At 36.2% G+C, this 22,237-nt stretch overlaps 1 protein-coding gene across 3 annotated transcripts in view; it reads left to right on the plus strand.

Annotated features, from left to right (window-relative positions):
* The first annotated feature begins 5,644 nt into the window (after positions 1-5,644).
* Positions 5,645-22,237, plus strand: part of WDR19 (WD repeat domain 19) — a 62,569-nt gene continuing 45,976 nt past the window's right edge. Inside the window, exons 1-9 of one of the 3 annotated variants that reach the window (XM_081118773.1) lie at positions 5,645-5,719; positions 7,979-8,070; positions 8,383-8,448; positions 10,287-10,412; positions 12,814-12,929; positions 16,361-16,476; positions 20,278-20,358; positions 21,503-21,615; positions 21,895-22,068. In XM_081118773.1, the coding sequence (XP_080974899.1) occupies positions 5,714-5,719; positions 7,979-8,070; positions 8,383-8,448; positions 10,287-10,412; positions 12,814-12,929; positions 16,361-16,476; positions 20,278-20,358; positions 21,503-21,615; positions 21,895-22,068 (890 nt within the window). In that variant the 5' untranslated portion in view covers positions 5,645-5,713. Of the gene's footprint in view, positions 5,810-6,411; positions 6,559-7,978; positions 8,071-8,382; positions 8,449-10,286; positions 10,413-12,813; positions 12,930-16,360; positions 16,477-20,277; positions 20,359-21,502; positions 21,616-21,894; positions 22,069-22,237 lie in introns of those variants that run through there. The other 2 variants (XM_081118772.1, XM_081118774.1) reach the window with 2 other exon arrangements.

The following is a 22,237-nucleotide window of genomic DNA, read 5'->3' on the forward strand; positions in this document are numbered from 1 at the left end:
AGATATCTGTGGTGTCTAAAAATGAAAAGTATCTTTTAAAAAGATGAACCAAAAGATAAGCAATAAATGAGATAGATTATGACTGTTAAGAGAGTTCAGAGGAAGAAGTGTGATAACTAAAATAAGAGAGTCCCTTCGATGGTCAGTGCACCCCAAATAATATATTAAGACCACACATCAAACATTGTGGATAAGAACACACTTCCAGAAATTAGTTCAGTTTAGTCTAGCAAACATTTGTTTAGTAGTACAAGGTACAAGTTGAAGAATGCAAGCATGTTATTAACTGACTACCCAACATAAATGTGTAATACTTTTCTCCTACAGTTTTGGTTGTCTACTCATTAATCGCTGCTTCATGTGGCAACAACTTTATAACTTTCTGTAGAGAGAATAGAAAGGTTGAAAGGGAATTCACTTTCCTCCAGCATGGTTGGTGATAATTTGTTTTATTATTATTGTTGATAGTTTAGAAAAGCCTCTTCCAGCTGCACAGCTCATTACTGGTAATGTCATGTAAATTTTTAGGACTGGGGAAAACACATCAAGTTTCTCTCACACATAAACTATTTCTTCTCTACTTTCCCATGCTTCTGTGCTTTCCCTACTTTTAGGGCATATTTCTATCATGACACAGTCCCTAACTCTGCGACTTCATATCACGACCTAAGCCAGCAATAATTATACATAAAAGTGGGGTACTGAAAATTGACCGCCAATTTTGGCAATTTGCAATTTATACAAAGTAGAAGCAATTTTGTCTTGGTAAATGTTTAACAACCGACTCTCTGTGGGGGGGAAAAATCTCTGATTTGTAGCATTTGCCTATTTCAATGGTGTAAATACTCCCATCAGGTAACAATATCAAGCTACCAACATGGCATCACTGAATAAAAAATTGGAAAGAGATGCACACAGTCTGCTCTCATGAGCCAGTGCCATTGGGCCACAGCACACCATTGAGAAGGGGGAATAAAAGCTAGAATGCACGGGGTCAAGTAACGTGGGGAAATGAACGGAGTACTTTTCCCAGAGGAAAACAAATCTAAGAGAAGTAGGATGGGACTAATTTCATTGATTCACATCAAAAAAAGAATAATTTTATCATTTCTTTTAAAGCATCTGAAAAGCAGTTTAATTTTTTTTTTTCTAGTTCCAAAACCTTTTCACCAGCCCAAAAGAAAAACACATAGCCATTAAGTGGTTTCTTCCCATTTCCACTTCCCCAGCTCCTGGTGACCATAAATCTGCATTCTATCTCTGGGTTTACCTATTCTGTATTATTTCATATAAATAGAATCATTCGATTCCTGACTCTGACAAGTTTCATTTATCATATTTTCAGAAACAAAACAGGCACAGGCTTTCCATCCACTTCCTTGAATTTGGCGTACTCAAGAATAAATCGATGGTTCTCAATGATAGCTGTGTGCCACAGTTTGAAAGAAAAGGAATGAGGGACGGGGGAAGAAGGGAGAGAGGGAGGGAAGGAAGGAAAAGGGAAGGAAGGAGCCAGGCTCCATGTCTAAAAATTGTTTGAATAAATCTGGGTTGAGCCTGAGCCACCCCAGGTGACTCCCAATTAACTCTAATAGCAGCCAGGACTGAGAACTATTCTATGTGAATGCAAGGGAAGTAATGTAAAAATGTCCCCCTTGAAAATAGAAATAATTAAATTGTAATGGACCCAGAATGAATTTTAATTTCTTAATTTCCTTGGCTATTTGATTCATAGCCATGTATCTGCACCTAGAATTATGCTTGGCACAGAAGTGGATAAAAATTGCCTTAATGTTGAATATCAAATTTTATTTTAGGCTTAAAATTAATGATATAGTAATTAATAACCTTTAAATGATATTAATATACTTAGCTACTGATATTAGGAAACCAAAGGGAAGTATCTTCAATTTAGGACCCCCCTGATCAGATGTTATTTTTTAATACACTGTTGTTCCCTAGTTATTAATTGTTATGCTTATTAGACTCCCTTTCTATATAAAATTGGTAGGGAATTACTTATTTCCTCAAATGGCCATCATTTTAAAGCCTGGAAGTCTGATAAATTGGAGGTAAAAATATAAGATGATCAAATACTGGCATTTACTGGAAATGTAGTGTGCAATAAGCTCTCTATATTTATATCTATTTATTTTTAAAACCCGAATTCTACCTAAATTTCCTAGTTTCTTTATCCGTTTTTAGTATTAAAGGTCATTATTTTCCATCCCTACCCCACACTATCCCTCTTTCTCTCCACCTTGAAAATTCTCCTTCCTCTCTCTCTCTGGAAAAACATTTTTCTTATAGCAAGTTATTTGTTTTTCAATATCCATTTGACAGGCTTCATGTAATCCTTACTGGTTTTTATAGCAGATTCTGACAAAAATGCTTTTTCCTAAAGCAATACTTTTCCAAATAAATTATAGGTTTCTGAAGATCGCCATAACAACAGATATTATACCTAAATAAGCAATCAATTTGAAGATGTATTTTTAAAATACAGTTTCAAAAAATAGCTCTATGCACTCTAGAATTACCCCCTTTCACAGGCTGTATGATGACTTGACTATCTCTTTAATGAATCTGTCCCAAACAAGCGGACACCAGATCCTTTGTCAGACGGACAGGCTTGTACATGTTCCTAAATTTTAGAATGGGAAAATGGATTTCCTTCTTTCCCAAATATTATATTACAAAAGACTTAACATTCAGATAAGGATACAGACATTTCAAAACTGTAAATTTTCCAGAAGAATACCACAAATAAAAATATTTCCATTAATTTTCAAGCTCCATTATAGATAAGAAAAATGAAGCTGATAACTATCACTACAATGGCAATCATATTAAAATATATAAATGTATTGCCCTAGCCAGTTTGGCTTAGTGGTTAGAGCATAAGCCCGTGGACTGAAGGGTCCCAGGTTTGATTCCAGTCAAGGGCACATCCTCGGTTGCAGGCTCGATCCCCTGCCCAGGTCCAGGCGCGTGCAGGAGGCAATCAACCGATGTGTCTCACATTGATGTTTCTCTCTCTCTCCTTTCCACTTACTCTGAAAAGCAATGGAAAAAATATCCTCAGGTGAGGATTGGAAAAAAATATATATATATATATGTATCAAATTAACATGTAATAAATTGGAAAGTGAATTTCAGAAGGAATATCTAGGAAAAGATTTGTCGCTTACAACTTAACATAAAGAATACAGACTTTTTTTTAGTATAACACATATGGCAAAAAGCAAAGGGGATTCAGGAAACAATTGTCTAGAGATCAGTGGCCTCCCAGTGTAATCCATAGATGGGCACAATCAGCATTGCTTGGGAATGTGTTAGAAATGCAAGTTTTCCAGATCCACTCCAGAACTACTAAATCAGAGACTCTGGGGATGGGGATGGCAGTTTGTGTTTCACCAGGCCTTCCAGGTAATTTTAATATACACTAACCATATCAGATACTAAAGTTAGAGAACAAATGATCCAAATGATTCAGCCCAAAAGTAGCAGAAGGGAGTTGAAGAAGAGTGGACTTATTTGGTATGGGAAAACTAAAAACCATTTTATTAGCATTGTTGCTTTTCTATTGCTCAGGACTGAGCAGCCTAATAAATGTGTTATATTTATTACTTGACCTAAATAAATGTATTAAATACACACACATGCCATAGTTATAAATACATTGTAAAATTGGCATACATAGGGGCAAAACCGAAAAGAAATATGCAAAAAAATCTATACATGCTGATAATGGGATTTTGTTTTCTTCCTCCCCAGCCTTTTTTTGTTTGTTTGTTTTAATAATTTCCGGCAAATCAAATTAGGTATGTATTGGTATTCCTATTTTAGACCTGGGAGCACAGATTCAGAGGAGAGAATTGGCTCAAGGTCAAAGAACTAGTGAATACCATGAAGTGGGTTTAAACTGGGAGTTTATGACAAAGTTCAATTCACTATTACACTATGCAGTCCTTAAGAGAGTAATATTTTACAATAGAAAACATTTAAATATATAAACACACATTATGAGGCAATGCACAAAAAATCATTTGAAAAAGCCAAATGGGGTGCTTAATGCTCATATTTAAATGTTAAATGTGCAATGGTCATTACCTGCCAGCTTTGTTTAGTTACTAGGTTATTGAGAAAAATTATATTCCCAAGTCTGAAAAGTTTCTCAGCCAATTTCTTCAAAACACATTAAATTGACCATATTATGTAAGTTTCATCACACTTGAGGTAAAAGTAAATGTTAAAAATGAAAAGAAAGTCCAGCCGGCATGGCTCAGGGGTTGAGTGAGGACCCATGAATCAGGAGGTGACGGTGAGGTTGGAGGCCAGGGCACAGGCCAGGTTTCCGTTGGACCCCCAGTAGGGGGCGTGCTAGAAGCAGCAGGTCAATGACACATCATTGATGTTTCTCCCCCTTCCTTTCTCTGAAAGCAATAAAAACATATTTTTAAAAAATGAAAAGATAACCACACGATTTTATAATACAATAAAAAAGATAACAATGGGTAAAACATATCAATAGGTTATAGCATTCCTAAAAGGATGTCCACACTAGCCAAGAAAAGGAAATAAAGACCATCCAGATTGGAGAGAAATAAGTAAAACTAGCTCTATTTGCAAGCAGATGTCATAAAATTGAATATAGAAAATTCCAAGGAATCCACTAAAAACTATTGTTACAAATCAATGAGTTGAGCAAGTTTGCAGAATATAAGATCAATATACAAAAATCAATTCCATTCTCTACACTAGAAATAAACAATCCAAAAGAAAAATTTTTTAAAGTCCATGTATCATAGAATCAAAAATGAAACAAAATACATAAGAATAAATTTAACAAAATAAGGAAAAGATCTGTACGCCGAAATTACAAAATTTGTTTAAAGAAATTAGAAAAGAAATGTGAAGATGCACCACATTCATGGATCAGGGAACTTTCCCCCCAAGCTTAGATGTTAGCTATATGGTTTTTTGTAGATGATCTTCACTTTGAAGAGGTTACTTTCCATTCTTAGTTTTTTATCATGAATGTGTGCTGAATTTTTAAGGGTATGGAATTTTGTTAAGTGCTTTTTTTTCTGTCTATTAATGTGATCGTGCATTTTTTAAAATCCGTTATTTTATGCCACTCGAGCTGGTTTTTAAGAGCTCCTTCTGCCCGCCCAGTTTAGCTGGCTCATTTAGTTGGCCTCTTAAGGCCTTGGAATAAAGTAGCTCTCACATCTTATCCTTTCTAGGCCAGACACCTGGAGGGGAAAAAGAGAGATGGATAGCACCTGGGCTCAGCCAAGCCGTCCTCGCAGGACTGCGTACGAGTATTTGCCCCAAGAGGCAACTCCCGCCCCCTCCCAGCCGGCTTTCATTACGCTTCTCTGCGTCCCTTTAGCCACCGAGAGGCCGGAATTTACTCCGGGCCCGCGGAGCTCGCCCCGGGTCTCCAGGTCTTATCCAATCAGTGCCCAGCCAGGAAGCTGAGACGCGGCCGCCGCACGGCCTCGAGCCGCTCCACCACTCCCGGCCCCGCAACCCTGGAGTCACGTGATCACATCCGCGTCTCCCGGGAGCACCTCCCTTCAGCTAGTGCTCGCCGATTGGCCACTGCTCTCGCGGTCTCCTGGGTGACGAGAACGCGGCAGCCTCCTTGGAGGAGACCGGGTGCGCCTGCGCACTTGCTAGGTCGCGCGACCGCTCTAGCCTGGAGATGAAGGTAAGTAACTTAGAAACCCCGGGGGGCGCGAAGACCGGACCACTGGCTCTTAGGCCTCAGCCCGCGGAGCGTCGCTTTGAGGATAGAGAGGTGCGACACACACACACACCCCCGCTTCCGAGTGCGTGGAGGGGGGAACGAGGCGACCAGGGAGGGAGAGACTGGGGGCGCAGTTGAAGGAGCGCGGGGAAAGGAAGGAAAAGAGATGAGAAAACAGAGAGGGAGGCCTCTCCTTTCTGGGGCCGCTACCGGAGCTGAAGCGGTGCGAGAAGAGGGAACCCCGGCACGGCCGGAAATGAGCAGACTGCCTCTGAAGCTACCCCGAACTTCGCTGCGCGGAAGGAACGGGTCGTGTGACTACATTTGCAGGGTCGCGGTGAACTGGACTCGTTCTGGTGTCACGAGCTGCTCTTTCTTGGAGCGAAGGCCCTGGCAAGCTGTGCGTCTGACCAGCGCTTAAACAGAGTGAAAAGCCTCCGAAGGCATAATCTCTGATTGTATTGCCTGTGATGTGGTCCTGTTTATAGATCACTTGGTGGCGAGTGTCCAGTATTCACGGAGAAATCTCCGCACGCAGGTTTAGACGCTCAAGAGCGTCCTCTGCACGCACGGTTTCCAGGCTTGGGCTTCGCGTGAACCCCACCCGCGGGTCCCTGGCTTTACAGCTCCTTCACCTTTCCCCTTTCCCACAGCAAAGAAATGGAAAGCTCGATTTAAAAATTATTTTAGACGTCCTTATGCTTCCTCGAGACTTTTACTGTGGAAATTGGAATTGACAGAGTCACAAGTCATCACAAGTTACATTTCTAAAGCTCTTCACAATTCATGAAGTATCTGAAGTGAGGAGATATTATTACTATTCCTGGTTTAAAATTGAGAATTTTGTGCTTGAAGCAATTTAAGAGACTTTTAAAATTTAAAAAGCAAAACTTAAATCTTGGTTTTCTGGTTGTGAAGTGAGCACCATTTCCACCACTGTTTGTGGAGCATCTATATATACGTATATGTATATATATGCAAAATAATATGTAAGATCCCGTGGAAGTCTACTGTGAAGCTAATGAAATTCAGTAAGGATTCCTAACTTGCATGAAGGGGTTCCAGGCCAATGTAGTCATAAAATTACAAAAGTGAGATGCTTTTATACTTTTTCTTTAAGGCTGTCTTAATGCTCCACAAAATACAGGTGGATTTCATTTCTTTAACATACAAAATACCTATTGATTGGTGAGTAATTTTGAGCATTGGAAGAATTGTCACCGTGACTGTTAAGCCACCTGTAGTAGTATGTAAACTTCATATGCCTAGATATGGGCATCATTGTTTAATCTGTAATTTAACCTAGTATTAAAATCTGAAATTTTTCATTCATGCTCTGTTCCTAGATGGTCTAGGTCAGCACTGTTTCATATAAATATGTGAGCCAGTATAATTTAAAATTTTTAATAGCCACATTAAAATATTTTTTAAAAACATAACATTTATTTTAATAATATATTTTATCCAGCAGGTCCAAAATATTAATCATTTCAACATGTAATCAATATGAAAATTATCAATGAGATAGCTTGCATTCTCTTTTTCATGGTCTTTGAAATCCAATATGCATTTTACATTTACAGCACATTTAAATTTGGTCTACCCACATTTCAAGTCTTCAATAAAATTTCAGGTCCACATGTGATTTGTGGCTTCCATAACCACAGTTCTAGATTGTTTAAGTGAAAAGAAAATGATTTTTTGACTAATACATTGTCCATCCAATAGCCAAATTAAACACACTTAATGATGGAGTAAGTATAACTGATGGGTAAAGGAAGAAAATAATTTTGAGTGAAGTATATCCATTTTGTATTTTAATCATGGTTGAGATTTTTTGTATAGCAGTTTTGTTAAGTTTAATCCCAAAAAATCCATGCCACTGATAATTAGCTAAATTCGTTTAAATTATTTTAATCTGAAGCATCTATAAAACATGAAACTTATGCAGTTTTATAAAATTAATATTTAAAAACTTTCAAAAGCAGACATTTATAATAAACTCTCCCCTATATATTGAGGTCCGTACTTTACCAATCAGATTGTGAGTTTTTTCATTTTGTTGTTGATTGGTTGTTTTGTTTTTTATATTGTTGACTTCTTTTGGGTAAGCTCTTAACTAGCCTTCACCATCCTGAATTCTACTGTTTTCATGATCGTATTTTGACATCTCTTCTGACTAACCCTTAATTATATGTTTTTATTTTTATTTTTTTTTAGCGTGTTTTCTCACTGCTAGAAAAGAATTGGCTTGGCACATCAATACAGTTTACCTGGCAAAAAACATCAGGAAACTACCTTGCAGTAACAGGGTAAGAAACCAGTGAATATTTTATATAAATCATCCCCCTACTCCAAATGGTTGTATGCCTACATAACCACCCATCTATTCAGTAGAAGTTGTTGTGAGACGTTTATATGGCGGGAAAAGTAATATCTTCATCTCCATTAACATCAGAGTTCATGGAACCTTTTCCCCAGTAATAACTTTTCAGATACAAATTATGAAACAATGATGAGAGAACATAGAAAGTACCTGTATGGCAGCTAAAATTTTTATATGCATAGAGATAGAAAGAAAACGAAACATTCAAGTCATATTTTTGTGTTTTAATTGCTTTTAGAGCTGATCATACTGTGAAAATCTTTGATCGCCATGGTCAAAAGAAAAGTGAAATTAACTTATCCGGGTAAGTAAAGAGGTAAATCAAAAACTTTTTCAAGCATTGTTGCCTAAAAGATAAAACTGTACTGTCTTAAAACCATAATCAAATAGAATTTTATAACACATATAACCTGTATCTCCTCTTTTGCTTTTTTCATTTGCAAAGGGATTTGTTTTTTATACCATAAGTAGTTCATGAAATATGTAGGTAAATAGCATATGAGTTAGAGCTTAGAAACACCCATACATTCACAAGGAGCCTAAAGGCATGATTATAAATGAGTTCATATGAAAGAATTCTTATTTAATTATAAACATGCCTTAGATGTGTATAGGCAGACAAGATAAGCCTGTATCACTATAGTATCTCCTATCTAATAAATTGTTGAAAAATAGTTACTTTCACATACTTCTTAAAGGACAAAGACTTTATTTTATCTATATTCAGGAAATAATTCTAGATTACACTAAGCATAATTTAAGCATTTTTAATGATTCACTATAATCACTACCTGTGTTAGTTATTTTTACTGATGGTCTCTGGTTGTTAAGATGTGCAGATGCTCTCACCTAAATGGTCTTATGCTGCCATGCTTTTAAGATTCACATCTGCTTTGTGTAGTTGATTGCCATCACCTTTGCAAATCTCTAACAGCCTTTTCCAGTTCCTGCTCTGCCACCACCCACTTGAAGCCACCATTTTGGCATTTCCCATTGCTCTTAATTGTTGCCCCTGGTTTCTGTATTCTGGAAAACAGGTCAAGGTAGTTATAATTATGTCTAAAATAAAGTAAGGAGACACTTAGTAAAAAACTTTTGAATAAATTCTATGGTCTTTATTACATAAGCTCTGCAACATCTGTTTTGGCTACACAATGACCTTATTTTTTTACTTCTGAATTATTTTGCTGTATTCATGGTAGTTGAGTTTGACTGACAAAGGATCTCCAGGTAAATAAAATGCCATTGTATATTGCCTTTAATTGGCAGATGATTTTAATAGCAATTTGAAAGCTTTCCTCTTTCATATTTCCCAACTTTCTAAAACTATTACAGAAAATTTAGGCCCCAAACATATTTTAACAGTTTGAAGAATAACTGAAGTAATTCCCAGCTATCTTAAGTGTAAATCTATGCAAGAACAAAGAGTGTCAAAATGAAAAATTGCATCAGAGAAGAAAGGTTCATCCTCAAGGAAGTTTTTAAATTATAATAAACATTTTGGAATAATTTTGAATAGTAAAAAACATGTTAAACAGAGCATTTCCTATTTAGAACTATTTTGTCATCTCAGTTGAATCACTCTTCTCATTCCATTAAGATATAAAATGAAAATAATATTTCTTACCCCCTACTTCAGAATTCAGCCTTTCCACTGTTTGCAATACTACATCTACCCAGCCTTGAACTCTTTTATACACAATTTACCTAAATATGACTTCATTATATATCATTACCTTCCTTTTCTCTCTGTAAGTTTAAAGTAATCTTTCAAAACTTGATCAAATGACCTGTTGATTCCAGATGGAATTCATTTGTAGAGGTGCTTGATGAGTGTGTTTTACCAAAGGCCAGGTTCTTTAGAAATCTGCTAACTTATTAGGTATAATTATATTTAATAAGAATATGAAAATGATATTTAAAATAGAATTAAAAATTTTTCCATCCTCTCAACAACAAAAATGTTAAGTATTATCCAAACAGTGAATAGTGCCTTGTATTTCTCACTTTAGAAATGTTATGACCTATTTAAAATAGCTTGAATGGTCTTGTTGTAGACAAAAATCACAAATAGGTAAGTATTTAAATTTCTTTCCTCTACTTTAAATATGTATTGTGACATTTTGCTCTCTTTTTTGAAAGTAACTGTGTTGCTATGGATTGGGATAAAGACGGAGATATCCTAGCAGTGGTTGCTGAGAAATCTAGTTCCATTTATCTGTGGGACGCTAACACAAATAAAACCAGCCAGTTAGACAGTGGCATGAGGTAAGAATAACTTTTTTATATTTTAAATCTTCACTTAGAAATATGATTACTTGTAGGTTTGATGCTAAAACTGCTTACTGCTTTCATTATAAAAATGCATTGATGAGTTACTTTCTTAGAAAAAGTTCATTTCTTTTTTTGTTATATATAGTCCTATTATTTTGTCCACTAATTAGAATATAATTCTTACATTGTAAAGTATAAATACCTTCTTAAAAAGTTGTTTTTGATGAAACAGTCTAAAAAGTCCAAAGATGAGACAAAACATATTTGGGAAAATCTGGAGGTGGGATTGGCTGCATGCATGGCTGGATCTAGGAGTTCTGACGATGCAATCAAGACTTTTTTTTAATCCCTCACCCAAGGATATGTCTTTATTGGTTTCTAGAGAGAGAGGAAGGGAGAGAGAGAAACATCAACGGTTGCCTCCAGTACTGGGGATCGAACCCACAACCTAGGTATGTACCCTGACCGGGAATCAAATCCACAAACTTTTTGGTGCTTGGGACGATGCTTCAGCCAACTGAGCCACCTGGCTGGAGCACAAGACTTTCTCTGTATTTTGTTCATTCTAAGTCAGACACTCTCCACAGCTACTGGCAGCTATTGGCTTATATCATTCTTTACAGCAAGTTATGCCAGAGACAAGAGCATGCTCCCATCACATCACCAGTGTTCAATCAGTTCTTCAAAAGGTCCCTGAAAGGATTAGGCTGGGCCATGGGATTGGTAATTCCACCAAGTGAAGAGTAGGGTTAGGGTGGGCAATTCTCAAGTAGGAAAATTCTCGGCAGACAGGATAAATTACAGATCTCTACTAAAATAGAAAACATTTTCCCATTGGAAAAGAAAAATTTGTCAGTATTTACAACTTAAACTTTACAGTTTTGACCTTGGACAAGTTTCGTAACCTCTCTCTAAGCCTCAGTTTCTTCATCTGTATGTAATGGGTATAAAAGTAAGATCTACCTCGTGGCATCATGTCGCCCACAGGTGAGCAGAAAGAGATCACACACATATCATAATACTAGTCTATACATTCCCAGTTTATTTTCCAAGGAATAACAACCCAGAAGAAGCAAGGTGGCCATGCAGAACAGGACCAAACATAACCTTAGCACAGTTCCCCTTGACCCACCAAAGTGATACACAGGCATGTATCCACAGGTGATATTGTCTGCCCAATGTAAAGTCTTGCTAGGTCTAAAAACCTTCATTCCTGGCTCTATCCTTTTATACTTTGGATATACATCCCTTTTCAGAAAGAGTTTACACACACTGTGCTTCCATTCAAGAGAATGTTTATAAATATCAAGTACTTTTTTACTTATAAAAAATTTTAAACTAAACATTTTATTCATTTACCTATTAATACAACTAACTTCTCATATACTTTCAGTGAATTTTTGTCGTCTAAGTATCATCAACTCATATATCACAAGTATCATCACTTCCAGGTATCATCACAAACTCAACTTGTTTCAATTAAATATGTAATTTTTAATAGTCATATTCTCCGAAGCTAGCCAGAGGGAGCCCCTTTAAGCTTACACTTTTGCCCTTTTATTACTGCCCCCAACATTCTTGAAAGCAGTGGCATGATTTCTCAGTGGTTCTCAGAGTTTAGCTGCATCAGAATCACCTAGAGAGCTTATTAAAACACAGATAGCTGGGCTCCACCCCCAGAGTTTTTCATTCAGTGGGACTGGGGTGGGATCTGAGAACTGGCATTTCTAAAACTCCCAGGTGATGCTGCTGGTCCTTGGATTGCATTTTCAGAACCACTTTTCTAGATCCATTGTGATTTCTTTGCTCAACATCTGGAATGGTCTATTCTCCAAGGAGTCTTGATTTCCTTTGTAGGGAATTATGTTCTGTGAGTCCTAGAATGCACATAAGAACTGGTGGTAGGCAAACATGCTTTTGACTTCCTTTTGAGCTACTAGTAATAGTAACAGAGCTGGAAAAAAATATGTCTTTCATGAATTCCCAATGATTTTTCCAATTTAATATATCATGTTATTGGACCCTACTTTTTTTTAAAGCAGAGAGTGTCGTCATCTTTTAAGGTTTTTACCACATTTAGAATTACAACTGTCATGAGGAGACAAATGAGTAAGTATTTCATCATGTCATCTCATGAAATTTGAGGGTCCATTATGACTGAATTGAAGTCCGTATTCATTATACATTTGTATTTTAAGTCTAACTGACTGTAAGAGTATGTTGTAATGTCTCCAAAATGTCTTCAGTACTTAGTCTTTCCCCTAAAGCATTAAGTTCTAATTTTGTACTTTAGCTTCTAAATAGATGTTAAAATTATTCATGAAGTCCTTTATAAAAGGACTATTTAGAGGTTATGATTGCGAATTGTTTAGTAATTTATATCTTAATGTTACAGGGATCAAATGTCTTTCCTTCTTTGGTCAAGAATTGGAAGTTTCCTGGCTGTTGGAACTGTTAAAGGAAATTTGCTTATTTATAATCGTCAGACATCTCGAAAGATTCCTGTCCTTGGTAGGTTATAGTTGGAAACACTGTTAAATATTTGAGATGCTTTACATAAATGTAAATTTTACTGCCTCTGGTTTTCCTGATATTGCAAGGGAAATTTTGTAGTATTAAGATTCCCCTGGTCAAGCCTCACATATAGCTAAACTAGAAGATCCTTCTTCACTGCCTGCTAAAAATTTCCCAGGCTACATCAAATAGGCTGCTCTAAGGTCAAGGTCAGCCTGTGTCTTTGAACACCAGTACATTAATGACATGGCTTCCATCTGTCCCTTTCTCACCCAGTTTGTACCTCTGGACATGGAAGAGCTCATATGTGTATCAACACATCAGTAGATGGACTAAAACATTTGCTGACTACTTGGACAGGGTATATCCAGATTCCTAATTCTGACCCCTTATTCTCTCCAAACACCAGTTTAATCTAGGTGTGGACTATGAGTTATATTTGCCTCAGGGTGTATGACTATAGGGTGTTTGTGTGTGTGTGTTTCTTATTTGGCCTTGATTCAGTCTTTCTGATTCTCTGAACCTCTGGTCACTTAGCATCTGCCCTCTGTATACAAGAGGAAACATTAGAGATTCTTTTCAATTATTGTAACATCATGCTGGTGAATGGTGAAACTAGTGGGCTTAATTACATCCAAATAACCAGAAAAAGTATATCTTACTGCTAATGAAGGAATTAAACTCTGGAGATAAGAGTGCCCACAGACCACTTGAGAAAGTCCCTTTCAATTAAGGACACTCAATCATTTTAAATTATTTTAAAGTATTTATTCACATAAATGTATATCTGTAATATTAATATTTTTAGTGCTGCAGCTAAGCAGTAATGCCATTGATCCCATTTGAAAATTGAACTAAAAAATCTGGGGTTATAAAAATCAACTTCCACCATATAAATTAGTGAATTTGACTTTAGTTAGGCATTTTCTGTACCCCACTTCATCTGCAGGTATGTCCTACTAGTTATTTTGACACTTGAAGTTAAAATAATTTATCAAAGCATGACTATTTTGTACCAGGTATTTGTCATATCCATATGATTTTATATGTGAACTTTGTATTTAACATGAATATCGATTCTGCTCTCAGTCTTATTTATTAACTGTAAAATGGGCCTGAAAAGGTTCAGGTTAATTGCATATCTTAGGTTAAATATATAGCTGCCTCTTTCAGGGTTGGTTGTGATTTGTGGCTCTTTTTTCCCTTTTAAAAACCTTATTTTCCTAAAACCAAGTCATTCCATTTTAGATAGCTACTACATGGTAGCATGATCGGTCAGCGTGTTACCGTAACTAAATATCTGTTACCTTGTTTTATCTTGTACTGATTTATTTCCTTGAACTAGACTAGATACAGGCAGTTCTCACTTTGCATAGTTCTCATATACATAAATTTCATTTACTACAATTTAATTAAATATTACCAGTCTGCCAATAACGTGGTTCAAACTTCAGTTACCATAGTATATTAACTCTGAGTTAGTTAATTAAATGAGTTTAATACATGTCAAGTACCCGGAACACTATAAGGAAGCACACATAATGTGTTAAGTATTATTATAGATGTTAAGACTAACCTGAATTCTGAGCACTGGAAGCGAAATGGTCTTGAGGTATATAGGAAGGAGAAGAAGAGATTTTCTTCCTTTCTTGGGTATAGAAAGAAGTTTGTATTTGGCATATTTCCACCTCTCTTCACAGACTCCCTTTTCCCTTCCTTATGCCCATCTCTTTGGCTATCTGGCTCCCATGTATTACCCAAGTCCCTTAAGCTATGATCAGCAAAATATCCTGTATCTCAGTCTCCTTCTGAATGTTCCTTTTACTTTTGTGCTCTGATCTCCTGATCTGAAATACTGTCTATATCCTGACAACTCCCCTATTTATCTCTTCCACACTCTAGACTCATATATCCAACTGCTTACTCAACATCTTTGATGGGAGGTCTAATAAACACTTCACATTTCATATCTCCAAAACCATTTGGACCCCAACTTTTCCTCTCATCATTGAGGATATTTCCTCCTTTTAGATCTTCAAGCCAAACCTTAGCCTCATCCTTGACTTCTCCTTTTCATACCCTCCATACCTTATCCGCCCCAAAATCTTGTACTACCTACCTTCAAATATCACCAGAAGCAAGCCTGTTCTTACCACATCATGGTGTGGGCCTGAAACATCTGCCTGAATTTCTGCAATCTCTTAATTGGTCTCCCTGCTTCATCTCTTGCCCCCTACAGAATATTCTCAATCAAGGGTCCAGAGTGAGCCTTCTGCTCAGAACTCTCCAGTGGTTCTCTGTCTCCCCAAGAGTCAAAGCCAAAGTCCTCACAGTGACCAGCCAAACCCTGTGTGACCTGGTTTCTGCAGACTGTCTGACTTCATTTCTTACTTTTCTCTCCTCCCTCCCTGTACTCCAGCCACACGGCCCTCTAACCCACCAGGCACCCTCCTGCTCGGGGTCTACTCAGTGACTATTTATTTAGAATCCACTTTCTGTATAGATTCTTTATTAAGTTCTCTAAGGCGTACAAAGAATAAAAGGAACGTGGTCTCTTCTTAATAACAGCTAAAATAGCTAACACTTCTATAGCGCTTCTTACACACCTGACACCCTCTGAGTGCTTTAACTCATTTGATCCTTGGCTCAATCTGTGGATGGTATGACTAAGGAATAGAGAAAGGTTAAGTAACTTACCCAAGTTTTTGCAGTAAGTGGTGAGCCACTTATTCAAATATAGGCTGTCTGCCTCCAGAATCTATATACTTAATTAACCTTGGTGCTCTTGAGTACTTGTCTATTCCAGGACCTTCAATAAATGCCCACATTGTCAAACATGTGATTTTTGCACTGGCTAGAAAGCTCAATAAAAAAGCGCCCTGCTATTAATGGTTATCTAATATCACTCTCTAGCTAAGTGACTCAACTCTTAACACAAGTCTTCCTAAGGTGCATTCATAGTTGCACCTCAGTATTATCACAAATCACTATGTGTCCTTTGGTTATATATGAAAAGTCCAAGCGGTGAACGTTGAATGCCAAGGGTCTACCACACCACGAAGCTGAATATCGTAATGATAACTTCAGTGCTTTGGGATTTACTTACCTTAAGGCGTTATCGTTTAGGTTTGGTGATGAGGTAAATTTGTCAAAGAATAGAATATCTTTTTATTTTATGGCCTATGCTCATATCTATATTAAAAAATTGGAGAACAGTATTGCCCTTATATACTGTTATCTTGATTTACAACTTGGTAATAAGCTGTTTTAAATAAGATATCTTAGACACAACTGATTTGATGAGATTTTAAATCCCTTGTCTGTTTAATTTCCATGGTATATTACCTGAGCTTTCAGATTGACATTACAGATATTTTAATATTTTTTTGAGAAATCATGTGTTTGTACAAAAATCATCTCTTTTTCAGGAAAACATACTAAGAGAATCACATGTGGATCTTGGAATTCAGAAAATCTGCTTGCTTTAGGTGGCGAAGATAAAATGATCACAGTTAGTAATCAGGAAGGTGACACAATAAGACAGGTAATACTGTAACATCTCTTTGGTCTGATATATTCACATTTTTACCTAAAATAATGTTTGTCTATGGAACTAATCTATAAAATTTTTAAATCTCTATATGAGATTTGAATACAATAACTTCATATTCTAAACATCAAAAACTTTTCTTTTTATGTAGTAGGACATTTTTCCTTAACGTGATTACTTTATCCAAATATCCTCCTTTGTATATTCCCATTGTTTAGTATTAGCATGGGTTGTCAGCTTTTTGATTAGTCAGACAGTATATTTGTGAAATAATTTTTATAAATGTATATTTATAATATAAATGTTTATGGCTAGACTCAGAGCCATGTCTGCCTAATTCTGCAGCCCATACCTTTAACGGATATGTTAAGTTGCTTTCAAACTAATCCTAGTTAAATTTAATTTCAGGATTAAATTTTACTACTGTTCAAATTTCCTAGTTGATTAGATCTTCAATAGCTCCTCCTTAAGGGAATTTGTATTACCACTAGCTACATAATCTCACCAATGGGAACATTTTACTTTAAACTACTTGACTTATGATTTAATATTGCTAAAGCAATATTAACTAACATTTTTTTAATAACTTCTAGGTACATGGCACTGTGCTGTGTACTTTAGAAGAAATATGAAGTATGACCTTGTATTAGTTATTGCTGCATAAGAAGTTACCCTCAAAACTTAGCAGTTTAAAGCAATAAACATTTATTGTTGCACAGTTTTTGTAGATGAGGAATGTAGATGCAGCTAAGCTGGATGCTTCTGCCTCAAGGTCTCTCATGTTTTAATTGGTCAAGGCTGCAATCTCATCTGAAGGCTTGACTGGAGGAAAATCTGTTTCTAGGCTCTCTCATGTGGTTGTTGACAGAGTTCAGTTCCTTACAAATTGTTAAGCTCAGGGCCTCAGCTCTTCTCTGACTCTTTACTGACTAGAAATCTGCCTCATTTTCTTGCCACATGGATGTCTCCATAGAGTACCTCACAACATAGCTGCTGGAGAGACAGTGCTAGCAGGCATTAAAAGCTTACTCCACAATCTCTTCATAATAACCTGATTTCAAAATCATAGTCTGTTCTCTAGAACAGACTGAATCACTAGATCCAGCCCCACACCCAAGGGGACAGTGATGGGGATTAAACAAAGGCATAAAAACCATGAGGTAATGATCATTGTGGGCCATCTTAGAAGCTCCTGACTATAGGCTCCTACTCTTGAGAAGATAAAACTAATCATGATGAAATACATGGCCTTATATGATCACCAAATTTTTTGGTATAGCTTACAAGCATTTGTGAGATAGAGGAGATCAATAAAAATGGTATTTGTGAATATTTAAAAGAGAAAAGGTGATCTGAATCAGGATATAGGCTAAACTGTTGTGACAGAGTGATCCAAAATTACAAGGGCTCTAAGAATATGGTAGTTTGGGTTGTTTTCCCCCCTCTTTTTCTCATGTAACAAAGGGATGTAGGCAGGCTATCTATGTATCTCTGATTCACAAGGTTGTACAGAGTCCCAAATTCCTCCCATCTATTGCTCTGCCATTGTCTAGGGTGTTTTGCTCTCATCTGCATGGTTAAAACTAGCATACCAGCACCACATCTGCATTTCAGCCAAGGGAAGGAAGAAAGAGAAGTGGAGAGCAAGAAATTTGTAAAGGACCTGATCTGGAAGATGCATTTGTTATTTCCATTCATATCAGATGACTGGAACTTAGTCATACTGTCACACCTAACTGCTGCCAGGGAAACTGCAACTTTAGTCTACCTATGTGACTATGGATCCTGCTATACCTTGTTTTAGTGGATACCATAAGACATTTAGCAACGTGTGTCTTTCAACCCAAGAAAAACAGCGAGAACAAAAATAAGAGGAAAAACTTATAGCTTGTGGCTTGTTAAAAATTGGCTTGGCTGAAGATAGGGGCTTTGATTGAAAATTTACAGAAAATAAGGCTGAAGGAGAAAGTTGATTCTCATGTCTGGAAAGTTTTAAAAGTTAGGCTGAAGAAAGTAACTCAACCATGTTGGGCAGAACCATAGAATGATTCAAGTGGTTCTTAAAGAAGATTAATCTGTCATTAGTTTAAAAAACTATTTGCGAAAAGACCTTGTAATTTTGGTTATTCTCTTTTGCTGCTAAACAGAATAGTCGATATATAGTACGAATGCTTGAGCTCTCCATCCTGCTATTCAGGTTAGACATCATCAGTAGACACTGGCTTTTTTTCCCCCCCCACTGAATCAAGACATGGTCTTACAATATTTTTCCATATAATATCCCAGGAAGCCACCCACTACCATTTAGCTGTTATTTACATATAACTATTTCCCATTTCTTTTTCTTTTTTTAAGGAAGAGTTCTTTTTTAAAAAATATGTGGTTTTTTTATTGATTTCAGAGAGAGGAAGGGAGAGGGAGAGAGAGAGAAACATCAACGATGACAGAGAGTCATTGATGAACTGCTTCCTGCACCCCCCTTATTGGGGATCGAGCATGTGCCCTGACTGGGAATCAAACCATGAGCTCCTGGTTCATGGGTCAACGCTCAACCACTGAGTCACACCGGCTGGGATATTACCCATTTCTGATTGCTAAGAAGTATGTTTCCAGTATTAGAATACTATTTAAGTTGTCCGGTGGTAAGCAAAGCATACATTAAAGTCATTGCTTTATGTGGTATGGTCTTTGAATGGCTTTGACTGTAGACTATTCTGCAAATCACTCCAGTGTTACCTGTGTGGGTTTATTTTTACTTATCCTGCTGAGGACTGTCTTGCTTCCTGAATCGGAAGATTGCTGTCTTTCATCAACTCTGCAAGATTCTTAGTCATTATCTCTTTGAATATTACCTCTTGCCCTTTCTATTCTGTCCTTCTGAGTGTCTGTTAGACATATGTTGGACCTTCTCAATCTTTTAATTTCTCTTTTATAGTTTCTTTTTGTCATTCTGTGTAACCTGGATAATTACCTCAAATCAGTTCACTTATTTTTTCTTCATATTCGTCTGATCTTCTGTCTATCCCAATGAGTTTTTATTTTAATGACTCTGTCCTTCTTATTTTTGGAAAGTACTTTGTGGTTCTTATAAAAAATCTGTCTGGATTTTTTTTAAGTCTTTTCTTATAAGTCCTTTCATGTCTTTAGTTATTTTTAAAGTATTTTATTATCTCTCTCTTTCTCTCTCTCTGATAGTTCTGTTATTATTAGATCTACTAACTCTTGCTCTTGATGCAATTATTTCTTTATGAGTTTTCTTATTTTGAATTGTGAGCTCATATTCAACAGGGATTATCTCTGGAAATTTTTTGCAGCATTGGAAGAGGCTTTGGATTTTGTTTTGCCAAACACTGCAGGGAGTTTCTAGACCACCCAAGTATAAGTTTGAATCTCAAATTATAATGAGGATAGGAGGTAAAGTCTTTGATTGAAAAAGAGCTTTTTCAACTTTTTTCTGACCCTAAGCGCAGCCCAAGTCACATACGCTCCCTTATTGTCACCTTTTGCCAGCTGCTCTGAATAGCTTCAGCATCGGTTTCTACACACACTTTGATTTTCAGTTTGATTTTTACTTATCATCCTTGGAAATTTTTTTACCTTCTTTCAGGCTTCTCTGTACATTTAATGAGATAGCTGTTTCATCCAGGATTTCTAGATGTTTGTAGCAGTGGGCATTTCAGGTTATTAATCCAACATATAACAGAAATTAAAGCAAAGTGCCTGTTTTATTATTATTATTCAGAGTGACTTTGAGTGTTGGGTTTATTCATAGTGATAATATTTTCATCCCTGCAGTCACTATTGAAAGCAGATCCTGGCAACATGCAGTTTTCCATGATGAAGATCGATGACCGAGCCTCTTTTGCTGAAAGCACAGTAAGAATTCTAAATGAAATTCATGCCCAAATTATTTTAATTTGTAGAATATACTCTCCTTTTTTAGGGTGGTCCATAATCTATATTGATAAATCAATTATGGTCTGTCACTTATTAAACTAATAATAAGCCCCTGTCTCCCAGGCCTAAAAGTTTTTCTGCTGCTGGTACCTTGTTTTACAGCAAATGAAGACATCTTCCTGTTACAGTTGGTGTTGCTCTTCTCATTCTTGTGGTAGCAAAAAGAGTTGGGGTACCTTTTTAAATAGACGTAATGATTTCTATATGATTTTTTATTTTCACTATCAGATGTGACCAGAGCTCTGGAAGTTGTAGTTGCTTTTTTTTTAATATCTTAGATTTATTTCCCTGCTACATTTTAATATTCTGAAATCCCAGACAGTTTTTACAGTCAATATGCCTATATTTAAATGAAGTAATGTTTCTGTTTCTTTAAAAGCTGTTATTAAATTGGTACTGACTTATAATTGATTGCATCTTAGAATCAGGGATATATATAAACATGTCTCTTTTTATATATATTAATCACCCTAATGAGCCCAATTAAGTAATACACTCTTTCATCTGCCCAACACAATTACACCCTTCACTGAGAATTACAGTTAAGTATGCGCTTGTGTGAGTAACAGAGGGACACTGGTGTAGCCATATTGACCAATGACCTACAGGTGATGGAAAGAGTGATGATAGAAAAAGCCAATTTAGTCTGTCCACATGGGTGTGGACATGTCATTCCAGGTGGCTCAAAATGAGAATGACCTTTTATGATGGAAGACTCTATACCCTGAATATGAATTCAATTTCAGTGGAACTATATGAGACTTACAGTGTTATATGCACAGTATCCTAAAAGAGAGGTATAGAGAATTTTAAAAAATTATTCCACCTAGCTATTTTAGTATACTTCCAAGGGTATATTAGATATGTATAAAGCCAAGGATTCTTCCTAGACTATATATTAGTAAACTTTTTTTTTAGTTACATTGTTTACTTATTATAATATTGAACACATCTAAATTTGGCTTGTTTTCATAAATTTTGTTAAGCTGTTTGAATTTGCTTATTGGTCTTTATATGTAGTACTGAGTAATTCATTTCACAATCTCTTGATCTTTTCTGGCAGATAAGTGTGGTGGTTGGCAAGAAAACTTTGTTTTTTTTTAATCTGAATGATCCAGATAACTCCATTGATCTGGAATTTAATCAGAACTATGGCAACATTGCCTGCTATAGTTGGTATGTACAAAAAGCTCATTATAGAAAGATACCTATATGTTTTTCCTTACTAATTATATTTAATTTTTGCCTATATAATTTTCACTTCTATATATAACATTTTCTGAATTACAGACTATGATTTAGTATGTGAAACTACCTAACATATATTATCTGGCACATAGGCCCTTGGTAAATTATATTCTCTAATTCCTTTATTTTAAGGTACTTGCTTATGTACTGTATTTCCAATGATATTTAATCTCCCTTTTTATTGTATTATTGCCTTTGTTGCTATAGGTATGGCGATCGCTACGTCATGATTGGTTTTTCACGTGGAATTTTTTTGGTCATTTCCACTCATAATCGAGAGGTTGGTCTAGAGGTATTTCAAGTTCATGATCATAAAGATAGTCTAACCAGTATTGCAGTATCACAGACCCTTAACAAAGTTGCTACATGTGGTGATAACTGGTAAGTTATATTCACAAATTCCCAGAAAAGCTTATATAAGGAACATTCAAGAGATTCATCAAGACTTTGGTAGCCAAAATGAATCTGTCAACCATACTTCCTTGCACTCTTAGAACATCTTTGCAATAGAAATTTCTTAATACTCCTTTACTTCTGTCTTTAATACCCA

This window comes from Miniopterus schreibersii (genome assembly GCF_964146895.1).
Source record: "Miniopterus schreibersii genome assembly, chromosome: 1".
Taxonomy (NCBI): domain Eukaryota; kingdom Metazoa; phylum Chordata; class Mammalia; order Chiroptera; family Miniopteridae; genus Miniopterus; species Miniopterus schreibersii.